Raw genomic sequence first — 19,517 nt, 5'->3', positions numbered from 1 at the left:
TCAATGCACAGTGTTGGCACTTCGAGGCACTGCTTGTGGAGCTGAATTCACAGTACACACCTGTGAAAGCACACTACTGGAGCCACCCATCCTGGCAGCCAGGCCTTTTGCTCTGATTGCTCCCAGTTGAATGTCTCAGGGGTACCTGGGCTTTGGCATCTGGGTGGCTTGAAACAGTGCTGCCACTGCGGGAAAATGAGTTAGTCTGGAAAATGCAGGTGTCACAACCTCACAGCAAGGACAGTGCTGAGAAAGGGCTCCTGTCAACTGAGAGTAGATGTGGGAATAGCTAGTGAGGGCACTGTGTGGAAAACCAAGTGGAGAACAGCAGCCCAAACAACGCAGGAATGATTATCCAGCAGGCCTGCCTATGGTGAGGACAGAGCGCTTGCACAGGAGTGCTGATAATTTGGGGTGCTGAGAGCGGTGGGAAGGCTAGGGAAATATTGCTGCTTCCTCTGCCACCAGCTGCTTTCCGGAGACACTAAGTGGCAAGGGTTGCTCAGGGCAGACATGGAATGCAGTGTGCTGGGTAGGGGCAGAGTTGCCTGCCTGTAAGCTCCTTTTTGACTCGCACAGCCCTAGTGGACGCTTGATGTTCCCTCCTGCCTCGGGAGCTCAAGGTGAGCAGGTCCCTGCAGCCCCCCGAGGGTAGCAGAGCACATGAGGGGGGCAAAGGCAGGCAGAGGGGGAAAGACAGGGAGAGGGCAAGCGCCTCACACCAGATTGCATCCTCTCTGAAATGTCTGCCTCTGTTTGGAGGGTGCTAAAGTGTCTGCCTGTGGCTAATGTCCATGCTTTGCAAATGGAGCTGAAAAAGCAAGTGACTTCTGCGAGCCCTCATCTGTCTGAACTGTAGGGGGTTTGTTCTGACCAAAGTTAAAACTGCTTTATCCTTGCTTGTAAGATGGAGAGAGACCTTCTAACTCGCCTCTCGTTTATTTCTCCTATAAAAATTTCTTGGATGTTGTTATGTCACAGGAAAAGGACAGTTTTGTCTGTATGACTTATTTTATTTGATTAGCTGTTGTCTCTGTCAATTAGCTATGAAATAGTCCAAGACTGATGCTATCTGACTCTCCAAGGCATGTACGAGGAAGTGAAAGAAAAATAAGCTGTCCTCTACTGACTCATGGTCTCTGAAAGAATAGAGAAGATGTAAATAACACAGATAGGCTTTATAAAGACAGCAGTCAGAGTAGGCCAAGTTGCCTCCCATATTTTTCTTTAACTGTGTTATAGGAAATGGTTTTGAATTGCTTTATTTCCTAATAGTCACGTCCTTATTAGCCTTGTGTTTTTCCTTCCCGTACCTCTTCTGTGGGGTGTGTTGTACGTGGGAATTTCTAGCCTGTAAAACCTAAAAACTTGTGATAGAAAAACAGTTTATTATTTACAGAATCGTTAGTCTGTGTTCTTGCCTACTCATCTACGTGCACATGCTGAAGTATCCCATGTTTTATTGTTGATATGGACAATGTTAGGATTATGTAGACTTTTTCACTGGCTATTTACGATTTTATTAGTCTTCATAAATTAAACGTCGTCTTTATTTTAGGAAGGACATGTCAAAATGCCAGAATGAAGGGACTGAGGGAGAAACACCATTGTTCCCTTCAAATGCAAATTCTTTTCTCCCTCTTTCTCCTCCACACTTTGTGGGGTGAGTAGCATAGCACAGCTTGCCTGAAGTTTGAGCTCTCTGTTGCAGGGAACCCTATGATGTTACCTTTGTAGTTAAATGTTCAAATTCCCTTTTTTTCTTTTTGTTGTTTTCAGAAACTAATAAAGTCATAGCCAATTTTTCTTACTTGAACCCTGTTTTAAGTTTTCAAGAAAAGACCACTACTGCTTTTTTTTTCTTTCTCCATAAATGTATACGTTTTCAGTAAAAGCCATCATCTGTGTGCATTCAGAGGTTATTTGTATTTAGTTTTTTCCCCCATTTTATTGGTTTGATTCCTAAATGTTATCAGTGAGCTAGAGCTGAGCTCTTTTAATTCAAATGGCATAATGCCCAATCCTCTGAGATTAGCTGGCAAGCGATTCTGGGCACAGTGCCACCTGGCATTTCTCAGAAGGGGGCTGCTAATGAAACACCGGAAAAAAATAAGATTGTTCCAGACATGCAAAATTCTGAAGTTGCAGAGAGTGAGGAGTGACAGAGCTTTCACAAACACACCCAATATTATGTGGCACAACTCGGAAACTGCTCAGGAAATACCATCCTAATACCTCTGCAGAAAATTGATATTGAAAGGTACTCTGAGTACATATAAATTTTTCTTTTCTGAAATTTGTGACTGAAGTGCACATTTCTCATTTTTTTTGGCACTTGGGCTCAGGATTGGGCACTCTGGGTTGTGTGCAGCACATCTTGGACTCCAAGAGCTCTCAATCTGTTAGGATCTGCAGTTCTCTTCTGATTTGTCGCACCATGGTGCAGACTCACAGCTTCCCACAGCACCAGCCTTAGGGCTGACAGCCATACTCTTCCAGAGTCCTCAGTTATAATGAATCTAGGCAAACTTCCTTGGGATCCTGTCTTGGATCTAAAGGAAGTTTGCTTGCTGCAAGTGACTTTCAATGCAGTGTTTGCAATTTAGTGACCGACATTTTCTGATTATAACTTTTGTTTCATCAGAAAACTTCCAAAAAAGCTCAATGACTGGATAAATAGGTCCCAAGACATTTAGGGCTTTATAGGTCTAGACTAACATCTTAAAACTAGCAGGCTGCTCAAGTAGATTATGCATCATGTATTTAATATGCTCATGAATTAAAATGCCACTTACCAAGCAAGTTGCCAAATCCTGCATCAGCTGAAGTTTTCTGTACACGCTTGAGAGGTTGTCTCATATATAGCATGTGACAGGAGGCTGTAGGGCACTTATTTACATAAAAAGCCTAAGAGAGGCTAATAAAAAGAGCAATAAAAAAGAAGTATACAGTAAGGAATCGTTTTCAGATAAAAGAATAAGCATATTGTTTGGTTTTTTTCTTAAGGTCTTTTGTCCCTTCAGCTTCGTTGTCTGCTTTCTGTATGGAAGATTAGTAGTGGTTGCAGACCAGGAGTGCCACTCAGGCAAACTTGAGCACCTGGTAATTTCTTCATGGTTTTCTTTCTGTAGATGGTAGTCCTGCGTTTCTTCCAAGAAACCACATTTTCTTGTTTTCTGAATGTAATATATTATAATCAGATGTGCAAACCCTATTGTTTTCTTGCTGGAGCTGTCTTCTGTACTCATCCTCCATCATCATCTTTATTTTCCAGTGTCTCTTTATTGACTTTAGAAATAAGGACAGGGTGGGAGGTGAGGGAGACAAAGGGATAGATCCATACTAACTCTCAGAACATAGAGATTCTCAAGGTACTGTTGCTATAAGAGAAGCAGAGATTTTTCATTCTCAGTTTACTGCCTTGGCTTCTCCCTGAGACTCACTCTCCCAGGATACTTCTGATTCCTAATGTGAGAAAGGGTAGGGACTTATTTGCTCTGAGGTCTGCACTAACCCACCTGTGCTGTCAAGTGAAAGTGTGATGATGTAGTTCATCGTGGTTTTTATATAGTTCTTCAAGGGAGAAAAAGCTAGCATATGAGACAGCCAAACTATGCAGCAGTTATGGATTTCTTAGGAACAGTGAATGGATCTTGAATTCCTGCAGCCCATATGACACTTTTTGAACTACATTCTAGATTCCAAATGTAATCTAGAAAGCCTAGGTAGAAGGTAGGATCTGGTCCTTCTAATGTTCTTGCAAGTTTTAGCTGTTAGCTTGCTTCTAGTTTTGTGGTTACAGATTTGTGTCAGTATGATTAATGGGCAATGCAAAGTATGCAAAAAAAATATCGAAAAAAAGAACAATGAAAGATCTTCCTTCTGCAAGAGACAAGAAGTAAAAAGGCAGTGCTTGTGCTTAGTAATCACAGAAAGCAGAACAGCTTTTACTTTCCAGTTGCAGCATCTGATTGCAAACTGCATTGACTTAGTGTGCACGATGTTGATACTTAAATGAATTTATGAATCCGTGGATTTTATGTTACCATGTTTTCCTATGACTGGGATATGTCGGATTAAGTAGCTGAATGTGTGTAGCCTGTGTGCCGTAGTATGGGCATTTTGCACACAGAAACACTTTGCATAGTAATTGGTAGTATTTATGTTACAAATAGCAATTCAATGAATGTGTCAGTTAAGCTTTTCTTATCACATAGATCTTCCTAAAAAGAAACTATTGCATTTAAATGTGTAGAGTATATATATCATATATATCTATAAACATATGTAATATGTATAACTGTGTGTATATATTATGTGTTTTAATATGTATAGTATATGTGTGTATATAGTTGATATTCTTCTGATCAATTAGATAAGTAGATAGCGAGAGCTTTTTACAGCTAGTGACCGAGTTAATAGCAAACAGAGAAAGATTTAGTGTAGCTGAATGCTTTTGTGTGGCTTTGGTCAAATTACTTAGAGGTGGAAATAATCAGTTTTTGAATTAAACAAGAGGCCTGATGCAAACTGGAAAACCTCCATCATCTGTCAGATGTTTTACAAGTGTGATGAATGAGTTTGGATAAATAATGCAAACGTGTTAAACAAGTTCAGGCCAAGTGCCCTATGGTATGGTAAACAGAAATTGTGCTTGAGGAATGTTTGAAAATATAAATGTGTGGTAGGGTGGTATGGTTTGAGTACCGTGAGGATAGCCTTTCCTTTTACCCTGGAAACTTGCAAACTTGTCTGGAAGCTCCCCTGACCCAGGACAGAATGGAGCCATATGGAAAGGAGCCCGATAGCTTGAGCGACTTTTCATTTAAATTATTTGTTATAAAACTGTTGAGATGTGTAGAGGTTGAGGGGGAAATTTAAGCAGGAAATCATGCTAAGTGAGGCTGGGCTTGCTCGAAGGTCTGTCTCTGTCGACAGCAAGAGACGTGAAGAGCTGGTGCCCCAGTGGGCAGTGCACCATTGCTTGGAGAGGCATTGGCCAGCTTTTGTTTCAAAAAGGAAAATGTGTTGCCAAAGCAGTGGGTGGATTTATGTACAAGCTTCTCTCCAGCTGCTAATGCATTTATGTGAATTCACTGATTCCCAAATGCAACTCAAAGAAGCATCTAGCACAGCGGTTTTTAGTTGTTGTGTTAATTGATGGGGGTGAAATGATTGTTCCGATATTTGCTTTGTATTTTCTCGTGAGATCCAACCATACTGTTGTGGAGCCTACAAGTATCACACATCTTGTTCCTGGAAAATCAGGGATATTTTTCACCTGTGAAAGTGGGGGAGAATTTCCAAAAGTGAAGTTTTCACACGATTAACATGGTCTTTTATCAGTAATTTCCTGATTTTAATATATGTAGCTTTGGATACTTCTCTTCATCCTAATCGTGGTTCTTGGAAAGTGGAGAAGTACCCTACTTTTGCCTCATTTTTATATGGATGTGAAATACCTAAGTACTTTCACTGTTAAATCTTTGTACATGCCTGTACATCAGACTACTAAAGACAGCATGAAGGTGTGTCTCCTCTGCTGGAGAAGCCTTTATATTCCCAACAGTCTGAGTAGTAACAAAAAATAGTAACTGAAGGACAAAATTGCACTGGAGCACAGGACAGCAGCTGCAGTGCTCTCTTGCAGGGCTGTCGTGTGCGGTATGTGAAGCTTGAGGCTGTTGGCTACCCTGTGGTGTTACCTTCCCTCCTAGTGTGTTAAGCTTATCACAGTGCCTGTGCCACGTTCTTGGGATGCCTGTTCTTGTCCCTCTTGCTGTAAGACATGGGGCAGCAGATGGAGCAGCGATATGCCAGCCACCTGCACTGCCTTGTGTGCCAGTGTGACCCAAGAGATGGCAAGGCCCGGGGTGCAGCCGCCGGAGAAATGCTGGGAGGTGAGTTGTCCAGCAGATAGCGGGGATCTCCAAGCCTCCCCAGGCTACTGCAGGAGGACTGGCCATGTGCTTGATCTGGCATCTGCATCGAGATTCATGCATTGGCATGAATTTAGCCTGAGATCTTTGTGATTCTTTTCCAGTTTATTCGTGGGGTTTGCCTTTCTTTTCAGTTGCCAAAATGGTGTATATTTCATGTGTCCCAGCAATTTCAGAATGATGTGAAACTTGCTGACCCTGAATTACTTTGACATCTGCTAAAAGTATTTGTGCTGCAGTGTTTCCTTCTGCACATCTGATATTTCTTCATTCTCCCTCTGTTGCAAATCCATCTCTCTTAACTTAATTTCTGTTAATTTAACTATTTCCTTCAAATATCCTAAAGAAGCATCCTTCCAAGAACCCTAAAATACATCAAGACACATGGAAAAAGTCAATTCAAGTTATTAGAACAAAGCTGGTTAAGTAGCCTATTGTTTTCAACTGAGATCACGTCTGTTAGGAACTATGAGACTCTTACTTAAGGGATTGTTCTTTGCTGTGTGACTAATACTAAACCAAAATCAAATCTTTGTCTATTGAAATGCTCTTTCTTCTTTTTACTCAAAATCAGTAAAGCCTTAGTTGAATTGCTGTGTCTGGCTTTGCACATTTAAAGATGTGAATTGATTAGAGGATGTATACAAAACCAAGAAGGTGTAGGAAAGATGAGCTACAAGTAAAGTTTATAGCATAAGGAAGAGGCTATTATATGGAGACATTGCAAGAATTTTCAGACTGGGGAGGTGTAAATATTGAATTTAAATTGAAAAAAAATGTTTTAGAAATCAATATTATTATCAGTAAATGTAATGAAAAATGGAAATAAATTTGCTGGAGATACTGTGGCATTTTCATTGGAATTCTTTGCTTATTATGTTTTTTAATAAGTTTTGGGGTAAAAAATCCTATAGATGAAGCTCTGCTGGATTCAGGTGCTACATTTAGAAGCTTCCCAGAAGGAATCTTCATGATTGTGTGGCTGATGCTTCTGGGTGAAGTAAATACTAATCCTTAATATTGACAGTGTGTCTCAGTCACAGGCACATCTATTGTATGTGAGGATTTTGTGGTGGATTCTTGGTCTTGGCCACTTCAAATGGTCAAAAAAACCCCCAACATTGAATCGGAACCAGCTGTGCCCAGCAGCATGGCTGTGAGATGGGAAGTCTCACATGCACGTAGGCAGTGCAGGCTATTTACAGATGAACACACCATTGCAAAAACTAGTAGCAGTCTGAGGAGAAGCAGCTTTATCAGGTTTTCACCATCAGCTGCTGCTGCTCTTTTGCCTCTTGCTTGCTATCTGATGAGTGGTTCATACTTGCTGTCCAAATTTTTGAACAAACTGATGTGCTTGAACGCATGCAGTTAATTATGAGGCTGCTTCCTCTGAGGCCCAAGGGCCAGTTAAATCCTGATGCACTCCTGAGACTGGATCTGGGATCGCTGGAACAACCTAGTCTTAAAGATGTATTTTGGCATGTCTTATGCAACAGAAAAACTTGGTATGAACTTTAAGCTCAGGAGCTCATTCACCTTCTTGGCGCAAACCTGTGATGTCTTTGCACTCAGACATTTTGCCTTTTGCCAAGCTGTCAGCACAGGTAAGGCATCCATAATTCTAGAGATAGTGAGTATGTGCCTAAATTTTTTGTCTTTTTTGTTGATAGGTTACTATAATTTGCTTGTTGCTCTTTGTTTACTAATACTGATTGAAAATGCAGGGCAGCATTTGGTACTATTTAAAATAGAATAAAACCAGAGAACTCAAATCATGACTAGTGTGTTGTTATTAAGTACTTTTAATCCAGGAGGCACTGATGTGCTTGTTCAAGTACAAGCACACAGGTCAGCAATTCAGAGTCTTATTTGTAAACTGAAACAAAACTTAAATATTGGCCTCAACATACTTTTAAAAATTAAGCTTTAGCCTCAGATTGGCTACAGTAATCTCTAAAGAAGCAGTAAGTTCTTCTATATTATTTTATTTTATAGGAATTTTCCCCAGCCCCATTCTCTTGCATTATGTAACTTATATTTTAGTGTAACAACTACTTGCCTACTGTATTACTCTCTAGGGAACAATTTTGCGTCAGTAGGGGGATGAACAACATGACCTCTCAAGTCTTTTCTATCACCAATTGCTCTCATATGGTGATGTAATATTTGACCTTGTAACGCAGCCTTTTCCCTTCTGTAACCCTTTGACTTTTACGGAAGAGCAGTCACAGCATTTTTTAGACATGCAGAAGTGCCCTCCTTTGAAGTTATCAACCCAAAGTACTGTTTCCTGCACTTCAGAACTGAAGAGCATATTAGTGCCTTTTGCATTCAAGTGGAGAGGACCTGTATAAATAAATCATTGAAGGGAAGTATGCTATGGTGCTTGTTCCATAGCTGGAATGAGTAGGCTGAAGAGGCAGAGGCTCTTGATTTTGATAGTATGTTGGAAAGATTGCAACTTTTGAATGTCTTTTTAGTGTTGCTTTTTATTTCAAGAAAGGAAAGAAGACTGAGCTGATTGAGCAATTTGTTCTAGATCTGTACAGTGTGCATGGACCTACACAGTGTACCTACTTCACTGCTGTTGTTTCCAGCAGCAGCCTTTCCCCGTGTGTTCAAAGTTATCAGTAGGCATCAGATTCAATGGGAAATGGGGAATTCTGTATTCTAGCCTGCAAAATCAGAAAGGATACATAAGAGAAGCAATTTGGAAATGGAAATAAAAGCTATGGTGATAACCAAATGAGAAGTGGATTCAAAGATGCCTTGCTGATCCAGATTGTTTATAGTTTTCAGCTTATAGAGGGTAGGAAATGCTTTTTGTGGCATTGGTCTGGCAATAATCTCCCCAGCCTGACCATGAAAACCAATTCTAAAAAAGATCTTTTTCCAATGAACTCCCCTGGCATTTTCTTTATCTCTCCAGGTATAACTAATTTTAAAAGCCTGGGGGTTTTAATAATTGAAATTATTGAGATATTCAAGTTTCTTGGGGTTGTTGCTGTTGTTTTCTGTACAGTTAAATGATTCCTTGTTGACTCTGAGTTTTAATGTCCCAGTCTGATTTTTACTTCATAATTTAGGTAAAATCTGCTGTTGTACTCTCCTACTGTTGGGCTTTTTTATTGCTTATGTCTTTTTTTCCACAGCAGCAGTAAAAGACAACTGACAGAGGTTTCTACAGTAGAGAATTGGGAAAACAGTGGTCAAGAGAGATGTAAAACTAAGGGGAAAAGTACTAGCCCTTTTTGTCACGCAACTTCACCCTGCTCTCAGCCCACATCACCTTATATGTCCTTTTTTTTTTTTGCTTATGAGTAAGCAGGACCTTAATATGCTAAGTAATTTAGAAATAGAAACAGTGAAAGAAGTTTTGACACCATCAGTTTTAAGATCTTAACATAATGCAGAGCAACATACAGAGAACACCATCTTCCATAGCTGTAAACCCCAGGATCCAGCAGATGAAGACTAAGGCTTCCTTTTGCACTTAACTATATAAACACTTGCTTTAGCATAAATCATTGGCATTTGTTTGCCATAGTGTGTGCAGATAGTATGACAAATGTTCTTCCTAGTTCCACGTGCATATGGATGGGTCTACAGGAGCAAAAGGATAGTAATTTAGAGCTTTGTGAAGGGGAAACTCTGGCTAATGGTTTATCCATGACGTGGTTTGCTTGCAGCCAAGCATTATGAACAGAAGTTCGGTACAAATGGTTGAGAGAAGAGATCAGATTCGACTGCCAGAAGGGATGTGCTGGTTTTGGCTGGTTAATTTTCTCCATTGTAGCTAGTTCGGGACTGTATTTTGGATTTGTGCTTGAAACAGTGTTGATAATTCAGTGATGTGTTTGTTGTTGCTGAGCAGCACTTGCACAGAGTCAAAGTCTTTTCTACTTCTCCTACCAGCCCACCAGTGAGGAGTCTGGGAGTGCAGGGGTGCACAAGATCTGACTCCAACTGATCAAAGGGACATTCCATATCATATGATGTTATGCTCAGCATATAAAGTCGGGTAAAGAAGGAGAAAGGGGGGAACATTTGGAATGATAGTATTGGTCTTCCTTCCCAAATAACCGTTATGCATGATGGAGCCCTGCTTTCCTGGAAGTGGCTGAACACCTACCTGCCCATGGGAAGTGGTGAATGAATTCCTTGTTTTGCTTTGCTTGTGTGGATAGCTTTTGCTTTTACGATTAAATTGTCTTTATCTCAACCCATGAGTTTTCTCACTTTTACTCTTCCAATTCTCTCCCTCATCCCACTTGTGGGGGAGTGAGCGAGTGGCCGCAGGGGACTTGGTTGCCAGCTGGGGTTGAGCCACGACAGTGCAGTATGATAAAGACTGGAAATTCCCTTCTACCAACTATGCACATAAAAACCTTCTTCTTTTAAATCTCACTGAATTTCTTACATGTTGCTGTAGCTGGTAATGAACCTCCAGCATTGGCTAAAACCTGAAATCAAGGACAGGGGAGCCTCCAGGACATTCAGGAATGATGTGTTCAGAAAGAAAAGAACTTACCCCAAAGGGATGATTTCTCTCTTTGTTTTACACAGATTATTTGTTTTTTCACTCTGTCTTTCCATGCTTCTGAAGAATTAAGTTTAGTTTTCTGTAGCTGATTGTTTAAGCATTATTACTTTCTTTAAGCACTATTGTTTTCATATTAATGGCACTCCAGACCTTCATCTCTCCTGCTGTCTGTTCTCACTCTTATTGACTTCCCTCTGCTCTTCTGTACTTCTTTTTGAATTGTTTCTCTTTTGTTGCATGTCTCTGATTCCTCATCTTCAGGGTCATCTTCTTTCTGCTTGGTCCTTTGGACTTTTCTTACATGTTACTCATTTTCCCACAAATGATTGAATCTCATTTCATATCTCTTGGAAACATAGGAGCAAGAATTAGGGAGGACATTTGCACCTGGAGGAGGGGATACTTTTTTCAGTGAACTTAAATGTATAATCATTCTTGTGCTGACAGTTTTGTTAATTCCCTTGTGATAGAAGTTAATTCGTTTGACATTTAAAAAAAGTTTAGCTCCAATACATCTTCCTAAAGCAGGGTTTTTTCCCTGTGTACTCTCCCTGTGGAAATCCAGGAACTGTTTCTGCTGGGTACTTCTTGCAGCAGCAGGAATGCCGATTTCTGCTCTCAAAGAGGCAGGAAAATCCCTACGTGAGAGTGTATAAAATTGCTCTGAAGTGCTGGCTCTGTAGGGTATTTTTCATTCCCAGGGGAGATCCTGCCCTGGAGTTCTACCTGCTTGTCTGTCCAAACCCACAGGCTCCCTGAAGTTTGCAGGTGTCTCTTTGCACTCTGTGCTTTGAGCTTCTGCCAGCATGGCTTTAGGGGATGGGATAGGAAAGGGTGTCCAATGCTATTTTGTCTTTCTCTCCTCCCACTCCCCACCTGCGGGTCCTTTACAGAGAAAGGGAATAAGGATGCAGGCTTGAAGCTGAGCTCTTCTCATATGCGGGCGTAATAGGATCCTTCCCCAACAAAGGATTCCCCTCTCCCAGTGGGGGCAAAGGACCCTGCTCGCTGAGGGGACCCACTGTCCGAGATAATTAGCTAAGCAGCTGCTGTGTGTCTGAATGAAAAGGAGGGGAGGGAGGTTTTATCTCTGATGGGGAGCGGGGGGCAGCATTCCTTGGAGGCAGCCTGCACATTCCTCCAAAGCAGTCGGTGCTGACAGTGACGTGGACTCAGCTTCCTGAAATTTGTACGCAACCACTTGCTTGGCCTAAGGTCCTTTATTGTGGGAAAACTCCTTTCCTGCACTAAGTGCTAATCATTTATCCCTGAATCAGTGGGAGAATATCTGCCTTGCGTTCATATGTGACATTGCACTAATTAATGCCTAATTATTTATACAGAGAAATAAGATCAGATTCTGAGGAAAAAAGGAAATTTGCAATATACAGAATGAAGTAATCTCAGCAGAAGCAGCAACTGTGTTAATGCAGTAGTGGGCAATGTGCCTGTGTGGATGGAAAGGAATGAATCCTTTCTCCATGTATTTTCTGGGGGGTCTAGGGAGAAAAGTAGAGTGCCTTGTCTGGCCAACACATTTATGACTAACTTTCATGGACAAAAGCAAAACTAAGAAAAGAGCCTATTCTTGGCACAGGACCAGTTCTATCTTAGAGAACTGCTTTAGTTTGTTTGACATACAGTGAAAGACTGGCACACTACGCTAATTAGTTTTATATACAGTTTTTTTATAGTTCTGCAGCACTATATGTACCCGTGGGCCTACTCGAGTAAAGTCTACCAGACTGCTTCCTGATGCCTGTTCACAGGATTGGACCCATATGCCTGACTTCTTGCTGTGCTGCTCAGACTTCTCCCTAGTTTTATCGTTGTATACATTCATTCAGATAAAATAACACACTTTAAAATTGGAATAGTGCAATAATAAATTTAGAAGTGTGGCACTTGGCATTCACAGAAAGAGGTTTTTTTATCATTATAAACGTTTTTCTTTATTCTTTCAAGTTTTTTTCCCATCAGTGCTGCTGGAAAGGTAGGCAGTTCATTAAATTCTGACAGCCTATTACTTTTAGCACTAATACTTTTTCCTAGTGAGCACTTAAAATAATGTTTAATTCATTGTTGCAGGGAGAGTAATTAAGTTTTTAGTTTCTAATTACTGAGTAGTTTGCGAGTGGCTATTGAAAGCCAGAGATTATTTCTACTTCTGTCCCGTGCAAGGTAGAAATGAATGGCAGGAAATGTTTCAAATGTCATTTAGGTAGATATGCACCAGGTACCCTGCTAATGTAATCAAATGTGGAGTTAATCTCCCTTTTATGTTTTTGTAAGGAAAGGAGCTTCATCTTAAAATTATAGTTTAAAGAAAAGAGGCATGGATGGGAGACATGGAGGTCATTCAGGCAGCAGCAAGTGAAGCAGAGCAACTCCCATTTGTGCTTAGCCAGATGTTCACGAGCCTTTGCCAACAGCTCAAAAGGCTGATGCTATATAAATTACTATATCCCAGGGACTAATTCAATGGGTGTGATGGAAGAGGAAGGGAGGAGGATGGTACTCTGTCGGTCAGAGGTCAGGTGTAACATGTGAGGCTGAACCAAGCAATATTCAGCCAGTTCTGCTTCTTCTTTTATTGTGAAAACATTCGTTTTTTCCCAGAGAAGGAAGAAGAAAAGTCAGTATTTTAATTAAGAATATAAGGACCAATTATTATTTTCTTTAAAAAATCCCTTTTCCCATGTAGTCAAAAGAGTTGAATACACAGTGAAATCTGAGCCTTTGACAGTCATCTTTGAAAATATACAATCCCTTTTGAAAGCTGCTAGTGGTCCGATAAAAGATCTTTAAAGACTGTTTTCTGAAAAGATACAGATTGCAAACCAAACTGGCTTCCCTCCACTGCTGCATTTGCACCAAATTCACCTATAGAAATCTATTTTCACTTAACATGAGTTATTTTTCATGTAAGTAAAAGCAAACGAAAATACAGAGTAGTAAATAACGTTTTTCTTTTAGAGCGTGAAGCTTTCTCTCAACCAAAGTTCTGCCCTTGCAAAAAATAGGCACTTGTAGGTTGCTGCCTCTCACACATGTCTGTCTCTATCACAAACCCAGTTATTTTGATGCCCTGTCTCTAGAAAGAGGTGCTTAGCTAAGGGAATCTCTTTGTCTTTCAAGGATATACACCTACCCACTATGATGTGGACGATAATTTAACAAATATGACTCTTGTTTTTTGCAAAAAGGTAAATAAAACTCAGGCCCTGGTTTTCTACCCATTTCAAAAGAGTTGACTGATTTTGAATGTTTGAGATTTGCAGTGCTGAAGCTTTTTAATTTCCTAGGCTGTCCTACAGTCTGCAGATTAAAAGCAGGGTTTCAGGGATAATAAAGTACCAACTCAGCATCCCAAACAGTACTGGTCAATCAGTGGGAAGCCCGTGGAGGAGAGTGCAGTTTTCTTTCATAAAATAAAGAAATAAGCAGTGCCCTCTAGTGTTAATTAATGCCAGAGGGAACCACCAGGAGAATTTTCTGTCATGTTGGTATATGCAATGAAACCTATTTCACAGCTGCAGATGCAGTTCTTTATTTCTTTAAGAAAAATAGTATAAAACGACTGCGAATGTCCTGCTTATCAGGACATAACTGTCAGAAACACCATCATTAATAGGTTTTATAGTCAGATATCACTAACTCCCTCATCTACAAACTCCCTGACCTGTTTTATCTTCTCTAATCTTGAAGTATATGAATGTAGTATGTCTCCAGACTGTATCTAACCTTGGGAAGGACAGGAAAGGTGTTTTACCAAAGGACCAGAGTCTTGTGAAGTTTCAGAGAGAGGTGTAGCAGCACGTTTTCCTGCTTGAAGTTCAGAGATTTGGTTTCTGGCATAAAGCAGTCCTGGTGTACATATTCAAGCTTATCTACACCTTATGACAAAGCAGTGAGCACATGGGTCTTTTGGACTGTCCTTGGAGCACCTCATGATAGTAGCAGGTTGGACTCCTGTTTCAAAGCTGTAGGCATCATTTGTTTCCGTTTGAGACAACTCTGCCAGGGATGCACCATGGGAATTAGTCACCTCTGTGCTTTAGTACGGAAGGTTATTTCTCGGTCTGTTTAAGAGGGCAACACATTAAACTGCTCATGTAAAACAACAAACATTAGAAAGCATTTGCTATCTGGTGTCAGAATCATCTGCAGTGTAAAAACGTCAGAAGCAAATGTGCCTTTTCCTCTCTGTTTTTTTTAAAATCTGATTTTCTACCACAGAAAAAGAGTTTAGAAGTGCTTTCTGCCTTTCAGTTTCTTCTGATGCATTTTCACAGGCTCAGTTGCAGTCTGGTTCTTTTGGGATAAACCTGAAGTTCTGTGGTATTGAAGTTGTCGTTGACAAATGGGAATTCTGTAAGGCCTTGAGAGCACCTTAGCAAGTGTCCCTGAGCTGTAAATCTGTTGTATGCATTTACTGTTTCCTGAAAAACATCACACACAGTAAAACTACAGACTTTATAAGGGGATCTGTGCAGTACCTTGGCTTACACAGGCTTTCCTGCCCTGGGTGAGGTTTGTCTTGGATGAATGTAGCACAATGTAAGCATGACTCCATCCCACTTTCCTCCTTGGGTTATGCTCCATGAATGTTTCTGGTGGCTGCTCACACTATAAGAAGTGCTGGACTTACATAGGCAGTATATTGCCCATGTGTAAGAATAAAAGGTGAAGAAGTGAGGAACTTGTATATCTGAGCTGATTCAACAGGATTAGCTCTGCATGAGGAGGGACCAGTGAATGTCTTTGGTAATAGATGTCAGATTTGAGATGACTTGCCTGGACTGCCACACCTCAGAGGGGTTTTCAACCCAGCTCAAGCATTTGTGATATGTGCTGCTGTCTTTTTGTCATGACTACTGTCAAACTTGATACTTCCAGTAGTTATTGATTCTTAACTCTAATGACAGGCCCCCTTTTTAGCTGCAGTCAATAACTTCTCCTCTTTGCTATGGACAAGCAGGGAGAGCATTGTTTGTGCTGATTGCCAAGGATGATGTTATGCTCTGTGAAAAGACCAAGGAGAAAAATGTTCAGTATTGTTCCTCTGAGATGTACCAAAACTCTTCACGCACCAATGAAAGCGACCAGTGTTATGGTATCATAACAATAGTTTGTTAGGACTTTACCCCAGGCTGAGATGATGATTCCTGTTAAAGACCAAGACCAACAGATGGCATTTGTTAGGACACTGATATTTATGTACAAAGTTGCCAGCACTTTAAGAAATGGTGCCTCTCTTAATTAAGATGATAATGCACTGCCTTGTTTGGAGACATTCTGCTCATAATGATGCTGGTGAATTATGAATAGAGGAAAATTAGTAATAACAAATGCCAGATGGAGGTATCTTTCAAAAAGGAATATTTTGTGTAATAATGGCATATAAAGTTGACGGACTGGGTCTTAGAAGATCTTTATTATTCTTTAGGCTTTCCTGACAAAATTACTCTTTATCCTGCCAAAAAATGTAGTTTCACATGCCAGTGTGTTTTTAAGTGAGAGTAATTAAAGTGTGCCTCTAAGTTTATGGCTTGAAGTGAAGTCTATTCCTCCAATGTTTTGTCAGGACTTTATAAAAAGTGCAAGAAAGGAGACAACTTACAACAACAATAGTTTTGCCAATTCTACACATTCTGCCTTTGAAATCAGAGGCAATTAGGGATGAACAAAACTATTTTCAAAGTTAAAAAAAAAAGTCAGTTTTTCTGAAATTTTACTTTGCATTTTTCCTTTAGTTGAAGATGACTGTTGAGAATAAGAAATGTTTTTCTAAAAATAAAACCCACCTTCTTTGATTGAGGTAAAAAATGATTACTGAGTTATAAATGCATTGAATACTCAAATTCTAGGCCTTCTTTGCAGCTTCCTGAGAAAGAGAAATAAAATTTAATTTGGTTTGGTAGTGTAAAGTAGTAATTAAAACAGAAATAGACAAGGGAAAGTAAGAAATAAAATGTTGGAGTTTAACAGCTAAGTTTCTCACAAGAATATTTTCACTCCATGAACATTCCAGCTTTTATCTCAGGACCTGTTGGCCTCTGTTTGTTGCAGAGACGGTCCTCGCATGATGATCTGTGGATGAGGCAAAGTGTGTCATGTGAGGTGACTATGAAAATTTGATTTTCCTTTGTAATTGTCCTCAGATTGCATTAGAGTAATAAAATTCAATTTAGGGCTGTAGAAGTGTTGCATAAAGTCTCTTTCTATCAGATATGTGAAGCGTAGTAGACTAGGAAGATTTGAAGAACACACCTTCTACTCCATCCCTGCATAGTCACAAATCGCTTCCAAATTTGCAAGAATAAACTTGAGATGCACAGTCCAAGATTTCTTCCAAAGGCACAAACATTGTATCAGGGTTCAGAAACACAGCAGAGGAGTTGCTTTTGTCTTCTTTCAATTATTTATGTGAGTGTGCATTAGGAGGGGAATAAATGAAGTAATATATTTCAGTATTGGATGATGAAAAGAAGGCTTCTACTTCATTTAGGAAAAGATCAAGATCAGTTTTCATGAGAATAAAACACTGTTTTGAATTATGCTTAGAACAGACTGTCCGACTATTTCTGGTATTAACGTTCATTGCTATTGTAGAAAGGATTTAACAATAGAAAGATGAGAACATGAGAAAAGAATGTCTAGAGGGAAGGCAGTCAAGGATGGGATTCAGTGGCTCTAGCTTTGATAACAAAAGCAAAGAGTGCTCTCAGCTGAGTTTTTTTGAGATTAATCTGGTACTTTCAATAAGCCCTAAATTTATCGTAATGTAGAAAGAGCAGTATTTCTAAGCGTTTTCAAAAACTCCTGAGAAAATTGTTTCTCACTAATCTCGTTGAAGCTATTGTGAATTTACCTGGGAGATGCTATCTGAAGTTATGGAAAACTGGTTTACATGCACATTTTTAACTAATAAGTCCTGTATGTATATTTTAAAAAAAGCTAATTTCTAATTTCTTTAAGAGCAGTCTTCCTAATGGAAAATGGGTGCTATGACTCTTTTGAAAGCTGTACTACATTTTTGTGATGTTGTCAGTTTTGTTTATGCTGAACTTCTTTCTGTTGTCTTTTTTTCTTTTCCCAGAAAAACTTTACAATTCCAATGGACGGGAACTGAGACGGGCACTTTTTTCCTTGAAACAAATATTTCAGGTGAGCAAATAATGGCTATCTATTCTGGGATTTGAACATGAATTTAATTTCTTTTTTTTTAAATGTTGGGAATAACTTCCTGTTTCTGGTAAAAGAGACTTTTAAGACTTAACTTGTAATGTGCACTTAGCCAATTGCTTCTTAGGGCTTTTTCTTTTTATGGTCTACAAACCTTCCCCTGCTCCTTCAGTCTGTCAGAAGGCAGAACCAGGTGTGGCGTAATGGCACAGTGAGTTGCTGAAACCTGCCAGGAAAGGAGAAAAGAAAATTGAAACTCTTAACTAGAATCTTAGACTGCTTATTAGACAGTGGCATAGTTCTGTATTAGGAAGACTGGAAGGGGAATGTTGACCTTATAATGGACAAAGTCTAGGTTTAAGTCACATCAAAAACTGAAAAGGGATGTGGGAGACATGCGACAAATCTGTTGAGAAACCAGTAGGTACTGGGAGATCTCTGAAGGTGTTTGAATTTAGATTGAGTTTAGAGAAAAAGATTTATTGACTAGTGAGAAAGATACTTCATAGAGCAGAGGAGGACATGGTAGTGACTGATCATTTTGAGGAAAGGCATGGCTTTGAATGTGAGTGTTCCTTATGGCAGAGACTTGAAATCAGGAGGATTTTGGGTCCCATGGGGAAGTAGACAATGTGATAGACAGGTGATGTGGATGATAAGAAATGTAATTGAATTAAAAGCTTGGATTTCATATTGGTTTTACTGGATAAGAAGGACTCGGGAATGCTTCAGGGCTGGAAGGAAACTTGTTGGAGAGAACAGGTCAGGAGAAGTGAAAAAAACCCATTTGTGAGAATTAGAGCATACTACCAATGTGATTCTAAAATGGAATTCAGTATGACACATTCCATTTCCATCAGTAAATATTAGTGAAATCAATAAGAAGAGCACTTTTCCCCCTTTACTAATGGATCCAAATGGAGGACGACAACCTATAATCCTTTTTTAGCTACAGGAGGTAGGTAGAAAGATTTCAGCCTCTGGGTTTATCATTTTTTACTTTGTTTTACATAGACATTTATTCTAAGAATAACATTTTAAAAATCTGCAAGACTGCAGAATTGCAAATTTTCTAAACACACAATGCTTTTTATAGGTTTCAAAGTTAGGCAGTTAGAATTTAGCAAATGCCAGATTTAAGATTTTCTGAACAATAGGAGTGAATGGTGAAAGACAGACCATTTAATGTAAAATTTTGGTAGTTGAAGATGCCTTCTGGGTCAGAAAAATGTCCCTAAATTTTGAAATTTTTGGACGAAGGAGGAGTTCCAGTTTCAAAACAGTTTGGTCATCTCATCACTGCAAATTGGGAAAACCGTTGTCTCTTCGAGGCGTTCCAAGGGAGAGACTGTTTGAGAGTCACAAGGATGCAAGCTGGGTTTCCCTGTGAGTTTGCCAAGCAGGTGGACTGTGTGCTCAGAGGAAATCAGGCAGGTTTCCAAGAGTCTTCTCTAGTTTCTTCTCTTTTTGTTCAGCTCAACTGTTTCTGGGTAGTATTTGTATTTCTCTGATTTTATGTATTCCACTGGTTAATCTGGGCACTCACACGTATTTAGAAATAAGTGCTAAGCCTTTCTTCCCACCCATCCTGCATCTCCCATGCCCTCCCATCCTGAGTTCTTCCAGTTTGGGTATTCATAAATGTTCTCTTCCATTTAGGTTATTTGAAGTCGAGTAGATATTTCTGAGCACATAGTGCTCAGTACTTTCAGTGAACACAGCAACAAGATTTCTCTCTTCCAGCAGATCAGCTGGCTTGAAGAGTGGTGAGAGGGAAGGGAAAAGTGATGCACACAACTCAAATCTACGTATGAATTTAGTTTTTAAGTGAAACTTGTGTGAGA

The 19,517-nt window shown here is 39.8% G+C and overlaps 1 protein-coding gene across 6 annotated transcripts in view; it reads left to right on the top strand.

Annotated features, from left to right (window-relative positions):
* Window positions 1–19,517, top strand: part of FHOD3 (formin homology 2 domain containing 3) — a 386,338-nt gene that overhangs the window by 156,446 nt on the left and 210,375 nt on the right. For all 6 annotated transcript variants that reach the window (XM_027711038.2, XM_027711032.2, XM_039381552.1 and 3 more), the window contains exon 4: window positions 17,588–17,655. In XM_027711038.2, coding sequence (XP_027566839.2) covers window positions 17,588–17,655 — 68 coding nt within the window. The remainder of the gene's footprint in view (window positions 1–17,587; window positions 17,656–19,517) is intronic.

The sequence above is a fragment of the Pipra filicauda genome, unplaced genomic scaffold (assembly GCF_003945595.2).
Source record: "Pipra filicauda isolate LSUMZ 115617 unplaced genomic scaffold, ASM394559v2 scaffold230_size2164044_pilon, whole genome shotgun sequence".
Lineage (NCBI taxonomy): Eukaryota > Metazoa > Chordata > Aves > Passeriformes > Pipridae > Pipra > Pipra filicauda.
Note: the sequence above shows the minus strand (reverse complement) of the source record. Positions and strands in the feature narration are given on the sequence as shown.